General features: G+C 39.0%; 1 protein-coding gene across 7 annotated transcripts in view; it reads right to left on the bottom strand.

Annotated features, from left to right (window-relative positions):
• GAB1 (GRB2 associated binding protein 1) overlaps positions 1-15,613 on the bottom strand; it is a 134,677-nt gene that overhangs the window by 47,803 nt on the left and 71,261 nt on the right. For 6 of the 7 annotated variants that reach the window (XM_034772401.1, XM_034772403.1, XM_034772402.1 and 3 more), the window contains exon 2: positions 3,953-4,247. The exons of the other annotated variant lie outside the window; for it this stretch is intronic. In XM_034772401.1, coding sequence (XP_034628292.1) covers positions 3,953-4,247 — 295 coding nt within the window. The remainder of the gene's footprint in view (positions 1-3,952; positions 4,248-15,613) is intronic. 7 annotated transcript variants of the gene reach the window in all.

Raw genomic sequence — 15,613 nt, 5'->3', positions numbered from 1 at the left:
TCCAGCCTACCTCTTCCCCCAGTTCAGTGTCATCTGCGAACTTGTTGAGCGTGCAATTCATCCCATCATTAATAAAGATGTTGAACAAAACCGGCCCCAGGACCGACCCCTGGGGCACACCGCTTGATACCGGCTGCCAACTAGACATCACGCCATTGATCACTACCCGTTGAGCCCGACAATCTAGCCAGCTTTTTGTCCCCCTTCTAGTCCATTCATCCAATCCATACTTCCATATCAAAAGCTTTGCTAAAGTCAAGATATATCACATCCACCACTTTCTCCATATCCACAGAGCCACTTATCTCATCATAGAAGGCAATCAGGTTGGTCAGGCATGACTTGCCCTTGGTGGATCCATGTTGACTGTTCCTGATCACCTTCCTCTCCTCCGAATGCTTCAAAATAGATTCCTTGAGGACATGCTCCATGATTTTACCAGGGACTGAAGTGAGACTGACTTGTCTGTAGTTCCCAGGGTTCTCTTTCTTCCCTTTTTAAATATGGGCACTATATTTGCCTTTTTCCAATTGTCCGGGACCTCCCCCGATCGCCACGAATTTTCAAAGATAATGGCCAATGGCTCTGCAATCACATCAGCCAATTCCTCAGCACCCTTGGATGCATTAGATCTGGCCCCATGGACTTGTGCTTGTCCATCTTGTCTGCCAACACAAATTCTACTGATATCTCTATGTTGATGACTCTCAGATCTACCTCTACTACAGACCTGTCTTCTTATGTTCAAATTATAATCACAGTTGGCTTCTGTAACAACTCCTTGTGGACATACAGCAATCAGCTTACAATCAAGATGGACAAAACAGAGCTCTTACTCCTTTCTCTATCACTGGACAACACCATCATTGTTCTGGTGACTCCTCTCTTTACATCCCTCCACTGGCTCCCCCATTCTCTATGGCATCACACATAAACTGCTTGTCTTCACTTTCAAGGTCCTTCATGACCTATCCCCACCTATCATTGCTTATGTGCCATTAAGATGTCAACTCCTGCCTCCAATCAGCCAAAGATGCCAGCCTCCAGTGTCCATTGGTTAAATTTTCAAACAAACACTTTTGTTGTTTCTCCCATGCTGCCCCTTGTGTGGGAGGAGCTCCCCATAAACATCTGCAAAGCTCCCTCATTCTCCTCCTTCAAATCCCTCCCTTTGCTGTGATGCCCACAAAAATCTTGATAACAATTAGGCTGCAGGAGTGCTGAGACCATGCCCACCATGCTGACTAGTACTATCTCACTGTTTCCTTGTTGTCTTTTGTCTTATTGTAAATTCTGCAAGAAAGGGACTGGTTTTGCTCTGTTTGTATAGCACCTAGCAGAATGGGGTTCTAATCCATGACTGGGGCTCTTAGGTATTAACCAACTACAAAAATAGATAACAACAACAACAACATCATCTGAGGCTGCCTGCCACTGCGGAAGTCGATACAACTGGAAGGAACTTCAGGGCATTCCCTTGAGGCTGGTGACTGACTGTCCCCACCTAGCTGCAAGCAACCTGAAGTACCTAATCATAATGCATCTGTGAACCTTAACATGATAAAGTAAATCCTATAACCTGCAGAAAATTTAAATAAAAAACAAATTGTACATTTATTTAGTTGAATAGGCTGATGAACATACTGTTTGTATGTAGTAAAGCTCTGATTCATATACAAGTTTAACTTTAATGCCTATAAATTAAAGGTAACCTGCATTTTCATTTTTATTATTTTTTACTTCAAAATAGTTAAAATACATATAGTACTTTTTCTGCTGAACATGTGAGATACAGTATAAAGTTTCATAGAAAAGTAACTAAAATAAACCCTTATGCATTACCATTTCCCATTTTCATTTTAGATATAATAGAATCCTGGAAATTAGCACTTAACTACTTTCATCTGAAGATGGGGTAGAAATTAACATTAAACACCCACCAATCTGTTTCTGTTAATTATAAGGAATAATTATTTAAGATTGTTAGGCAACTTGAATATCTATTTCTTGGTAACTCCAGACTCACCAGGAATCCAAAATAACTGAAAGTATATGTAAACTCTATCTTGACAACTAAATCCCTGTAAAAGAAATTGTCCTACAATATATTGTGCTGTACTGTACTGCTTCCTTAACTCTGCTCTCAGAAATCTGCACAGATTCAACAGCTTGTGACACTGATGATTCAGGAACATGAATCAATCTGCTCATTGTCCAAATAACAAAGTGAAGTTGTTGTAATTTTCCTAAATGAATGGTGACGACGTGCATAAATCATTTCTGCTTGGAAGGCCTACACTGGAACACCACACAGAAACACTCCTGTGCAAGTCAAAGGGGAAAAAAAGAAAGAAAACAACAGCCTGCCAGCACCACAGATATTCCAGTAAAGCTACCAGATAGCATAGAAGGAGCAACATAGTGATTAACTGAGATAATCCTTCCCCTCCCCCCACCAGAACAATATTTTCCCCACCCCCAAATTAATCTTCAAAATACAAAAACAACAACAACAAAAATCACATTCTCATGATGAGGCAGCCTATTGGCAGCACAACATACCACTGGCCTGACCCAGCCCCCCTTCAAGTCAAGGGAATTGATTTGAAGAGGAGCAGACAAAAGCAAAGCCTTCCCTCAACCCTTAATCTAGCAAGGGCTGGTAATGGAGCAAATCACATAATATCAAGTCCTTCAGCCAATCTGGGGAAGGATGTAAGTCATGCTATAGGAAAGTAGTAACATTGGTATACTTTTTATTTTCTGAAGGAAGAGGAAGGTTTGACAGTACATAGATGTAATTTATCCTCTATTTAACATCCCAAAATAATCTATACATTAGCTGGGATAAAAATGTAACTAGTGTATATGATTTGAAGCTACTCTTTAATACGTGGATGCAGAGACACGTACCTTGTAAAAATCAGATCCTGAAAATGCATGTGGATGAACAGTTGCTGATTTTCCAAGCTATTTAAATTTTGCACTTAGGCAATGCAGGCCAAGGTTACATCCATAAAACATGCAACAGTACCTTATTCCGAACTAGGAAAGCTATGTATGAAATTTGAAGTATGAAGAAATTATGTTTGTAGAAAACTGATCCAGGACTATCAAGCCTTAGAATCCAAATGAGGATCTAGTCTACTTCTCCCTTCCCCAGCAAACACATAACATGCACACACACAAAAAACCTTTTACCAAAAAGCTCTACCCTAATTCCATATTAGTGTCTGGAGTAAATGATTCAATATAGTTCCTATAAACCTCACTATATACACATCCATATAGGTTAGCACGTGCAGAGCTGGGAAACATTTTTTTTTTGAGGGGGGGGGGCTGAAAAATGCTGATTTGGCTCAACTGAAACAATACGGGTGGATTTTGGCTAATTGCTTGGTATAAAGAAAAAAAATTGGAAATGTTGGAGCAGTTCATTTAAGCATTTCTGAAACAAAACACTTCAATATTTCATTTCAGAATTTTTCTCCATGTTCTTTTTAAAACCACTGGAAAAAACCCTCAAAATCAAATGAAGTGGTTTTCAGTTTGGCTAGAGGCAGAGCCAGCATAGAGGCTGAGAGGCAATGAGGGCAGAGCTGGGCTGCGGGCAGAGCAGAGCTGCGACCAGAGTGGGGCTGGGTGGCGCTCCCTCCCTACCTCCCCTGGGGCCTGGCCTGGGCCCCGCCGCATGCCCCCCCGAATGCTCCTCCGTGCCCCCTTAGGGGGCACGCCCCTTGGGGACCACTGCACTAGGTCATAAAAATAAACAAACCCTACAGATCTCATTGTCCCATTTATTTCATTTAAATAGTAAAAGAGCTACATATCTGATGCATATATCTGCATATAATGCATTTTCTCTTTGTTATAAAAATAGCTATTGATCTTTAAATACTTCTTTGTAAGGTGACATAACAGTGTTGCTCAGGAAAAAAAATGCTAAATTTACCTTCTTCTGTAGGGTTGAACCCACAGATGTCGCAAATACAGCGAACCCACTTATTCATCTCCTCCTCGCTATCTGCCACCAAGTAGAAAACTCTGTCGATAGTGTTGATATCAAAAATATAACTGTTTTCGAACTCTTTTTTGTTAAATGTCAATCCCGCATCCACTTGTTGACACAAGTTTAAGTCAATAATACGAATAGGTTTTTTGGCATGGTCATTTTTGTAGTACTCCAACACATCTGGATCTCCTGTTAGACGGCCACTGCGAAGCACAAACCACCTCCTCTTCCATGCCTAAGAAGTAGGGGGGAAAAGGGAAACATTAATGTAAGAATGATGTTATTTTAAAGACAATTATGCCTATTTATCAGTGACTTCCACTACTGGAACTGCATTGTAAAGAAAAAAAAGAAAGAAAAAAGGTTGAATACAATGCAATAAATATTTCAAATTGTTTCCAAAAAACCTAACCTGAGGAGAATCAGGTTGCAAACTGGTGGCAGTGACCTTTTTAAAAAAATATTTCCTTTTATATTTAAGACTTTGTTCAAGAGAATAAGTTTAAAAAGTAAGATGATATTTGCCAAATGGGAAAGGATGAATCCAATTAAGGAAAAGAGAAAAAAAAGAACTTCCAAAGAAAGTTAATACAGGCACAGGAAGGAAAAGAAACAACCTATATTTTTAGGTACTTAAAAGTGTCCTCTTAATTTCATGCTGTTTTATCTTCAATAGTTACTTGCTTTCATAGCACACATAATGCTCATTCATACATGCACGTTTCTCTGAATCTTGTGACTAAAGCAGGTTAATCAAATGGTAGTATTTTAAGATAGCTACTCTTGTAGAAAGAGAGCCACTTTATTAGCTGGTAACCCTTTACAGCACTGTAAATTATTGGATTTTCTCCTTTAAACTTAAAAAAAAAACCCATTTAATTATGTTCATGAATATATATATTTGTTGAGTCCAGGCACTGCGACTCCTACACCAACCCCAACTACTTTATCAGTGCCTTGGGGCTACGGACATCCAGTTTAATTTAGAACAGTGTTTCCCAAATGGTGGGTCCTGATCCACCAGTGGGTTGCAGGAAGAGTGTAGGTGAGTTGATTATCACTGCTCCCCCATGTCACTCTCCATGAGCCCCAGAAGCACTCCTCCTATCAGGGCCACAGTGGAAGTGGGGGAAGGGGGTTCTTTGCCCCAGGCCACACATTTGAGAGGTCCACCAACCAAGTGACATTGCAACATGCACATGGAGTCACAGCACCGCCCAGGTTTGCCTGGCTACCCCTCCATCATGATAGGAAGTAGTCTGGTCCAAACCTAAGTAGTGCTGCAACCCCATCCACCAGGTCACAATGCCCAGAGCAGGAAGCCAGGCCCATCCTTGCAGGACAGAAGCTGCCAGAGCAGGGTGAGTGCGGGGCAGGCCCACTCTTGAACACCCCCATCGAGGTCTCTCCAGCCAGCTGGGGCTGCAGATGCAAGCAGGACTGGGAGAGTGAGAGCATGGGGACTAGGCGGAGCTGAGCAACAGGCTTGGGAGCTGGGCCAGGGATGCTCTCCTCATCTTGATGCAGGTGAAAACTTGGACTGTGAAGCCCCCTTGCTGGGAGGGGGATCTGTACTGTTTGGTGTCTGTTTCAATTAGGCTCCCCAGACACAAGGATTTTTGAGAGGCCAGTTCTCTCCCAGGACAGAGACTGGTCACTGGAGGGCTGTTTTGTGTTTTCCTTTGCTGTAGCATGTCTTCCACTCTCACTTAAAGGCATGACCTCCTCAATTACAGGGATGTAGCAGGAGCCCTGTCAGAACTCTCTATCCACAAAAAGGGACAGGGCTGGGAGAGGGGAGGTGCTAGCAGTGCAGAAAGCACATGAGTTTATGTTTTTCTTTCATGTTTGAATTTTTAAAAAGTTAAAAAATAGTGAACAGTAATTTATATTTTACACACACAAAATTATTATTATGCAAAGGCGTCTCCCCAAAAAGACAAAAGGCAGTTGGTGGGTCACCTTAGTAAAAAGTTTGGGAACCACAGATTTAGAGCAGCCCTCAGAACATGCTAATTCATGCCGGGGAACCACACTTTGCACACAGTTGGTTCAGGACTGCAGAATGCCTAAGTTACCTTTGCACTCTCCTCCTAACCCCCATTGAGCTCCTTAGCTGTAACTAGGGATATGGGTCACTATATCTTAGGGAGAGGAAGCCTCCACAAATATGATCTAGTCCTGCTTTAATTAAGGTGCTCAGATATCGGGGCAACAGACATGGCATAAGAACCTAGACAGATGGTCTTCTTTTAGGAGTAAGAACTCATTGCCTTTACGTTGAGTTAAGGTTGCAGGATCAGGCCCACAGCCATGGAAGGAATAAACTCTATCTCCACCGCTTTTTTTCCTATTTATAAGTCAAAGTGTGAGCTCAAAGAAAGTGAATGGGATGGCTCTAGCAAACTCTCCTCCATACCAAAAACTCTCTTCCCCTTGCCAAAATGATTTCTTTTAAAGTTTGCATTTAGGTTGTTTAAACAAGTATAAAAATCCATCATAAAAAAATCCATTCATATTTTCTACAGAGTACACAGTGACAGGAAGACAGACTACCACACTAACAAGAGGTGAAAAGGAAGTGTTGAGACTTGTAGTGTCCTTTACATATCCATATGCATCTGTCAACCTCTGGGATCAAAACTTTCTCAGACTGGACTTATGGAACCAGCTGTGGAGCAGAAAACAACTCATGCTGGTTCCTGAGAAGTGTAAATGTAACCTATTACCTCAAACTAAGTGGGGGGAAACATACTGGGGCCTGGGAATCAAAACTGTGCTGCCATCTTATAGCTCTGGCTCAGAACCAGCATAGTCAGCTTTTCAGTGGGTGCTCACAAACAACTCATTGTCAAGCGTGGATACCTTTTTTGGTATCAAGCTGAAGCTACTATGGAAAGATAATACAGAAATTAGGGAAGGGGGAAAATGCCAGACATTTAAACTGGAATTTGTGGCATATTCAGTAGCCACCATGTCCTAAAAATCATCTGAGTTTGAAAAAAGATTTTTATACTCGCAATTCTATACAAACAATCATACATTTTGTGCTCATTATCATAGATATTCAGCCTTAAAATGCAGAATTATACAATTCAAGTCAGTTCTCAGGTCACCTTTCTCACTGCGTTAGCAAGTTAGTGAGCGGGATAAACAACAAAGTACAAGAATTAAAACTGACAGAAAAAAAACAAATGAAACACCTTAAGTAGATGCTATGTATTAAAATTTGTAAAATTCCAGAATTGATATGCATTGTGCTATACTGCTCTGAAAAGATGACAAATTTTGTGCTGCTTTCTACATCTCTATCAAGCCAGAAAAACAACAGCTTAGAAAGTAGCATAACAGGAGCCTTAGATATTTTCCATACAGAAAGGCTCCAAGGTTGATAATTAATTGATAATTAGTTCTGAAAAACATACTATAAGCTGCAACTATTTCAGAAACTGGAATTATCCTCTATGTCTTTGCTTTTTAAAAATCTCATCTGAAGAAATAATCTCTAAAAACCCCAACATACTTGCCTAAAGATTTATGCAACACAAATCGCTTGGTACAAATGAAATTTGCCTAGCTTGGGAGTTTCTGTCTAGTTCTGTGTTAGGGGGTGAAACTTGTTCATATTATCACTAATAAAAGCCCTATTCAACATTAAAGAGTGAAATATGACTTTTACTCCAATTTCATAAATTAATCTAAAAGGAACTTGTTTTCAGCCTTAATGCTAAAAAATACCAACTATTAAGTACTCAAAACACTGAGTTTAGCCTACCACCTGCTACTATTTTTTTTTTTTGAAGAATTTTTGCAAAGTGAATATGTGAATGTTTATTTCAGTCATATAATGAGTCACTCACTGAAACTGGCACAGATTAAACTAAAAAAAAAAAAAAGCAATTCCATAAACTACACATTAATAAGGCAGATACAAAGGTTCTCTGGGTTACAGTACAAAGCACAGTTTAGCAGCAGAATAAAGCCTGAAGCTAGACAAGAGAACTGACATCAGAACCCTTGCTAATCATAGTACAAAAGCTTCTCTATGTTTTGTGAAAGTGCAAAATGAGCCCACATAAATCACTCTTTGTTATCTGAAAATATCTAGGATTCTTAAAGCTTGTTCTATTTTTAACATTTCAGTCTTTGTCACCCTAGTGAAAGCTGTATACTGCCTCACTGAGCCAACAATACTGACTAACAACTAATGAAGAGAGATTCTTCAATAACTGCTTTCCCAAACTAAGTCTCTGAAAGGGGCTGTGTGGAGGTGAGAGCGAGAGAGAGAATAACTATTTATATAAATATATCCTTCTTTATTATTTTTTTTCCCTTTGGGTATTTTTGTTTGAAGAATGTTTATCGTATTTTACAGCTGTACAATCTGTAACATGCATTGTATCCTACAAAACCTCTACAAATATAAAATTGGGTTATGCCACAATGAAATTTCAGAAAAAACCCAAGCTTTGTCTCTTCAATTATTTAATAAACAATACACTCTAAACAACGTGACTTTGCTTGCATTGATAAAAGTGATTCAGATGCAGCTGAACTTGTATTGGAAAACAGTTGAGAAAAATAAGCAACTCTACAGTGTGATCTGATTTAAAACTCACTTTTCCAAATCCTAACCAATACTGGTATGAGACAGACGTTAGATATTTTAGGAGGGAAAATGATATTCCTTCCCTAGGATTATTTAATTTATTTTTAATGCAAAATATGTTTATTTACATTGCATGTCTGGTTCCTACACACTGCCTGCAGATTAGGTATTTATCAAGTATAGTTTTTTTTTAAAGTATTAAAATCATATAATTCAGGAGTCTTTCTAAACTTTTAAATATAATTACAACAAAACAAAATTATGGAGATAGACTACTTTTAAAAACCTACTCTAAGGTGTGATTAGCAGCTACATGGCAACTTAAGACCTGGGCACACTCAGAGAGTTGTAACCAAAGAATACTGAAGTTGAGTATTTTTTTTAACCCAATGGAGGAAGAGAAGAAAGCACTTTTTTATTTTATCTGTTGCACATTTTATGTAAATTGAGTACTGCTGGTTTAAAAGCAAGCAATTCAGCCATGCCACAGTATCAGGAAAATTGGAAGACAGCATCACTTAGGGCTTCTCTACACTTACAAGGCTGCAGTAGCAAAGCTGCATTGCTGTAGCGCTTCAGTGACAACGCTGCCTACCTATGCCGATGGGCAGGATTCTCCCATTGGTGTAGGTACTACACCTCCCCAAGAGGCAACAGCTGTGCTGACAGGAGGGCTTCTCCCATCAACACAGCGCTGTCTACCTGTCTACACCAGGAGCTAGGTCACTATAACTGTGTCCCTAGGGGGAGAGAAGGGGGGGGGATTTCCCGCACCCCGAGTGATGTATTTGTAGCAACACAAGTTAGAAGTTTGGATATGCAGCTTCATTTTCCTGATGCATCTCCACTGTCCCTATTTTTTTTAAATGTAATTTTTAAATAAAACACGGCAACGGAGAATAAAACCTCCACAAATATCCAGGTATAAACATCTTAAACAGTAATTGTGAAAGGTGGATTGTCAAGACCTTAAATTATCTCAAAATTGTACTTTTTAGTAATAATGCTGAGAGAGTAAACAAATTTATGAAAAACAAATAAAGTAAATGTGAAGTGAGGAAAATACTGGATGCATTACTACTTTCTTTAAAGTACTTAAGACTTGTTTTCCAGGAAGCACCATCTTTTCTAACTGAGCAAAATAAGGAAAAAACAGTCTCAGTGGAAGTTTCCACTCTACTGGCTATCATCCTGATCATCTGTTCCGAATACACACAAGGCTAAATTTCCTGTTTTCAAACTATTGTCACCATTTTCTAGTCTTGTGCTGCTAGTTCTAACTTTAGCTTTGTTAAATAAACAAAAGAAAACATTGAAAATAAAGCAGAACAATACCTCCATGCATATTTACTGCAAGCAAAATGTCAGAATTTATATTTAATCATTTGAACTAAAATAAATAAATCAATACTGAACTATTCATTAAAGCATCAAAGAAAAGGCAAAAATTAGAAGAAACTTATCTTATCACTGTGTAAGGATATCTCTCATTTTAACAAGCCTAAAACTACAAATTCATCGTTTTTACATGCACTTTAATTTTGCACTGCATTCCTTAAATCCCATCTACGTTAGGAGTCTAACTGTGCTAACAGGCGAGCTGGCCAAAACTCAAGATTTCCAGTTCCTGGGAAATTCTGATATTTATTAAGTTTAGTTTAGTTCTGATTTGGAAAGACACCAAAATTTTCCCACAAACCATAAATTTCACACACATACAAAAAATAATTTTGGAAACACTGGCATAGACTGTTTCTGAAACAAAATATGATCCTCAGAATCCCACAGCTGCTGACTGAAACTAAGGAGACTCATGTCAATTTTAATCAAGTGATTCCAGGACTCCCAAGGTATGTGCCTCTAGGCAACTGGCCTGGGATGCCAGGGCTTCCAGACTCTCAGGCCAATTGGCTCCCAAGGCTGGAAGCCCGAAAGCCCTGAGAACATCCTGTGCTTCCAGGCTGCTGGATCCACAGCAGGCATCCCCAGACCCAACCAAGTCTAGCAAACAGGTTATAACTGTGTCATCTGATCCACATCCACACCCTCCTTCTCAAAAATCATGGGGTTGCATAGGACTTTGGCCCTTCCTCTATCTATTTACTTACCTATATACCCCAGACCCCCAATCTCAGCACCTCCTAAACATTAATGCATTTCTCCTCACACACTCCTGTGTGATAGGGAAATATCATCCTCATACAAATGGGGAACTGACTCAGAGACTAAAAGATTTACCCAAAGTCATGCAGAAAGCTTGTAGCAGAACAAGGAATCTAACCCAAATCTCTTGAATCCCAGGCCAACGCTCTAACCACAAGGCCACCCTTTCTCTTCTTAGTCTATATAATCTTTCTGGGCAATCTTGCCCACTTACAACCTTCAAACTATCATGATTTTTCTAATCACTTGCAAGTTTACCTTACCATTCCTGACTTGTCCCCATCTGTTTCAATTCTACATCTCGACCTGCCTATCCAACATCATCTCTTCCTGGAGGTCTTGTCAGCAAGAAATGTAATGTGGTCATAAATGAGCTTTTGGTCTGCCCTCCCTTGACCACACCATTACTGCTGAAGACAGCACCCTTGTCCCTATCACTCATGTTCATAATCCGGCGGATGGGTGCCTTTTCCTTGCCCTGCCCATCTAGGTGGTTTTCAGATTTTGCTGCTCCTTCCTCCACAATGTTTTCAAAATACAGTCACTCCTTTCTGTCCCTACCACTCTAGTTCCAAGTGCTCACCTCCTTCTGTCTGGTCTCCCACACACACACACACACACCCCTCCTATCACACTTCTTCAAAAATGCAGGTGCTAATATAGTCTCGTCCTTACCACCACTCTGACCACATCACTCCCCTCCTTGAATTCCTCAACTGGCTTCCCTTTTCAACACAAGTTTAAGCTTCTTGTCCCTAATTTTAAGGCCTTTTCATCTCTGCCCTCCCAACTAATTTACTTGACTCTCTTGTCTCTTATGCCACCTCCTATGACTGCTGCTCCACCAATGATGCCAGCTTTCTCTGCCCATTTGCCATCTTCTCCCACAACCGGCTCTGCATTTATTTCTATGCTTGGAAAGTCCTCCCTGAATCAACATTTAAGGCCATGACATTTCCTTCCTTCCAATTCCTCTTCGAGATCCAACTCTGCTGTAATGCCTACAAGCAATCAGTCAACCAATTACAGTCTGGTTGTGCATAAATTGGAAATAGCTGATTTATTTTAAAAAGTATTTCATACCTTCATAAATCTTGCAGCTGTGAAAGAGATGCCTAACTGGCTTAGTTTAGTTACCTTCATCCTTATATTTCCTCCTTTTAATATACTCGTTGTGCTGGGCCCCAAAAAAGTACAGGAAGCTGTTGAGGCTAGGACTTGTCCCTTGGTATGTGACTGTATTCTGCATCGGACAGGGGTGTTTTGATGCTGATTGTGACCTTTAAGCACTACCATAGCACAAAGAATAAGCAACAGCATGACTTACTAAGAGTACCAAGGTCAAATTCTTGAACATGCAGTAATTGGGAGAGGCAACAATGCCTGATCACATAAAAATGGTTTAATTTAAAAAATTTGAAGTTTGGGTGTTATAGGGGCATGGTTAACTTAAAACTCCTGGATGAAATCCTGGCCCCATCTAAGTCAATGGGAGTTTTGCCACTGACTTCAGTGGAGCCGGGATTTCATCGCACATCTTACTTTTTACTTACTAGCATTACAGTAATCTTAGGCACTGTTTTTAACTGGAAGATTTGAGGGAAAATCTCTCTGTTTCCAGTTCATTTACTTGTACATTTACAGCATCTTGTGTATGTTCAGTTTCACTACTGGCCTGGATAGTCCGTCAATTTCCCTTGTCCTTGGGTGAAAGCCTCACACAGACAAGAAGAAACAAGACATTTAAAATTATATAAAAATGTGCTTGTAAGACCAAAAACACAAGCAGAGGGACTTCAGAACAGGCACAATATCTAAAACTGTTTTTATACATTTTTTTTGAAACTGCTTAATATCAACTTGATGGTGCCCTTAAAAAAATCCTTCTCCAAGGCATAACAGACTATTTCTTTTAGATTCAAATACTGAAACAAAAGCTATAAAATGAATGAGACCAGTTTAGAGAATCAAGAGTACACAACATTTAATAACTGATGTATACATTAATATACTTTAAAGTTTAAAAAAAAAGCTTCCATGTAATCGCAGCTCATTTGACAATACTTGGTTGATAAAACAGTACCCATACTAACTTATCAATTCAACTAACAAAACATTTCTATAGTCTATAGCCTCTCTAAGAATAGTCAAACAAGCCACCAGATCAAGTGTTTTACAGAATCAAATAACTACATATGATCATTTTATTGTCACCCTTCTCTTCCCTTCACCCAACAACCACTCTAGTAACTGAAATTTAGTCTAAAAGCAAAACCTCATAACAACCGTGTAACAGTAACCTACATAGGAGCTCATGATCATATCACTGAAGATCTTGAGAGCAGACAACTCAATCCCTCAAGTATTAAATGTTTGTTTAGGAATATTCAGTATAAGTTTATTTTTACTATAAGGAAAACTCAAGAGCCATACTATTGTTTGAACAATCAAACAGCAACATAGATAAGTTTCTCAGACAATGGCCAGCCATATCAAGACAAATTATGCATTTTAGAACAGCACTATACTAAAATATACATTCTTTTGACTTAATATATCAGAACAAGATTGTGTATTTGCAGTATTAACTCTTAGAAAAGTATAAATGGTGTTCTAAACCATCTTATAGTATAAAATTACCAAATGTGCTGAATATTTACTTTCATGTCTAAGAAATAGCTCTTATAAAATCTTTAACTTGTATACCAAACAAAAATGACATCCTTTCTAGACAAGAAAAATTAACTTAAGGAAAATATAAATCTTTCCTTGGAGAATGTATTTTTTAAAACCTCATTAAATTTTCCATACGAATAAATAAAAACATCTTATGTCAGTTTTGGGAGCAGTTTACCTCTCTGTGTTTTCAGTAAATCCAAGCAATGTCCTGGCCATTTCTGTAGTTGTGTCTACACCAAAATAAGCAGAGCTTTCTTTTTGCTGTCAGCTTTCCATCTCACTATACATACACCACCCTATCCTAATAACCTTTGACCAACAGGAAGTAGACACAATGGACTGAAAATAACAGCAATTGTAAGATTTAGAATGATTTAATATATAAGGGGTGGGTTTAAAATATGAAAAAAAACCTCACTGGGTCTCTAAACAATTTGCAAAAAAGCATGATATTTATAAAAAATTCTTAACTCCAGGCTATTCTGAAGATCATAAAACATGCTAACTATAGAGTACATATTTTTTCATAGAAGTCTTGATGCCACAGCTCTTCTGTGGATAGGGATTTCTGCACAGGAATAATTTGGGTATATCATCTCTTAACTCCACAGATCTGGGGCTAGTATAACAGTAAAGGGAGGGGAAGTTTCCTACTACACATGTGCAAAGTTACTCTTCAATTTGTATCATTGCTAATAGTAGGGTAATTTCTTCATCTTTCCAAATGAACCTGAAGGCTAGTATTCTGTGGAAGCTAGAAACCAGGAAAATCCTCTGATTTATGAGTTAGGTATATGGAACATATGATCATGCCAGGCCAGATCAGATCAGTGATCCACCCAGTTTGATATGCTGTATCTGACAGTGACCCATGCAAGATGCTTCAGAGAAAGGTACAAGAAACCTTGTAGTGGACAATTATGGAACAATCTGCCCATAGGAGAGGATTCTTCCTAATCCCAGGAAATTAGGGATTGCCTTGTGCCTTGACGCCTGAGGGTTTATATCCATTTATACATTATTTAATGTATCTGTAAATATCTACCTTAGCCACAGAAATGTCTAATCCTGGTGGGGTTTTTTTCCAGTATACTAAATTCTTGACCTCAGTATTTAGCGGCTATGAGTTCAAATGATCAACTAAACTAATTCCTTTGATTAGTTTGAAATTTGTGGCCTTTCATTTTCATTTTATGTTCCCCTTTTTAGGTTCATTGATTTCAAGGCCAGAAAAGAATGGTTGTGATCATCTAGTCTGACCTCCTGCATAACACAGGCCATCAAATTCTGACAAAATAATTCCTAAAGCAGATCCTGTAGAAAAGCATCCAACTTTGATTTAAAATTTGTCAGTGATGGAGAATCCACCACGACCCTTGGTAAGTTGTTCCAATGGGTAATTATTCTCACTGTTAAAAAGCCTTATTTCCAGTGTGAATTTGTCTAGCTTCAAGTTCCAGTCATTCAAGCTCTTTCCTCGTGAGAAAGGGTATGTGTGAACACCCAGTTTACCTTTTCTATACCAATCATTATTTCGTGCACCTTTAAGTCCTCTCTTAGTCCTCTCCTCTATAAAATAAACAATCCTAATCTTTTCATAAAAAGAAGAACAGGAGTACTTGTGGCACCTTAGAGACTAACAAATTTATTTGGAAGAAGTGGGCTGTAGTCCACGAAAGCTTATGCTCTAATAAATTTGTTAGTCTCTAAGGTGCCACAAGTACTCCTGTAAAAAGCAACAGAGGGTCCTGTGGCACCTTTGAGACTAACAGAAGTATTGGGAGCATAAGCTTTCGTGGGTAAGAACCTCACTTCTTCAGATGCAACTTGCATCTGAAGAAGTGAGGTTCTTACCCACGAAAGCTTATGCTCCCAATACTTCTGTTAGTCTCAAAGGTGCCACAGGACCCTCTGTTGCTTTTTACAGGAGTACTTGTGGCACCTTAGAGACTAACAAATTTATTAGAGCATAAGCTTTCGTGGACTACAGCCCACTTCTTCCAAATAAATTTGTTAGTCTCTAAGGTGCCACAAGTACTCCTGTTCTTCTTTTTATGAAAAGATTAGGATTGTTTATTTTATAGAGGAGAGGACTAAGAGAGGACTTAAAGGTGCACGAAATAATGATTGGTATAGAAAAGGTAAACTGG

This window comes from Trachemys scripta, chromosome 5 (assembly GCF_013100865.1).
Source record: "Trachemys scripta elegans isolate TJP31775 chromosome 5, CAS_Tse_1.0, whole genome shotgun sequence".
In the NCBI taxonomy this organism is placed as follows: Eukaryota; Metazoa; Chordata; order Testudines; family Emydidae; genus Trachemys; species Trachemys scripta.
Note: the sequence above shows the minus strand (reverse complement) of the source record. Positions and strands in the feature narration are given on the sequence as shown.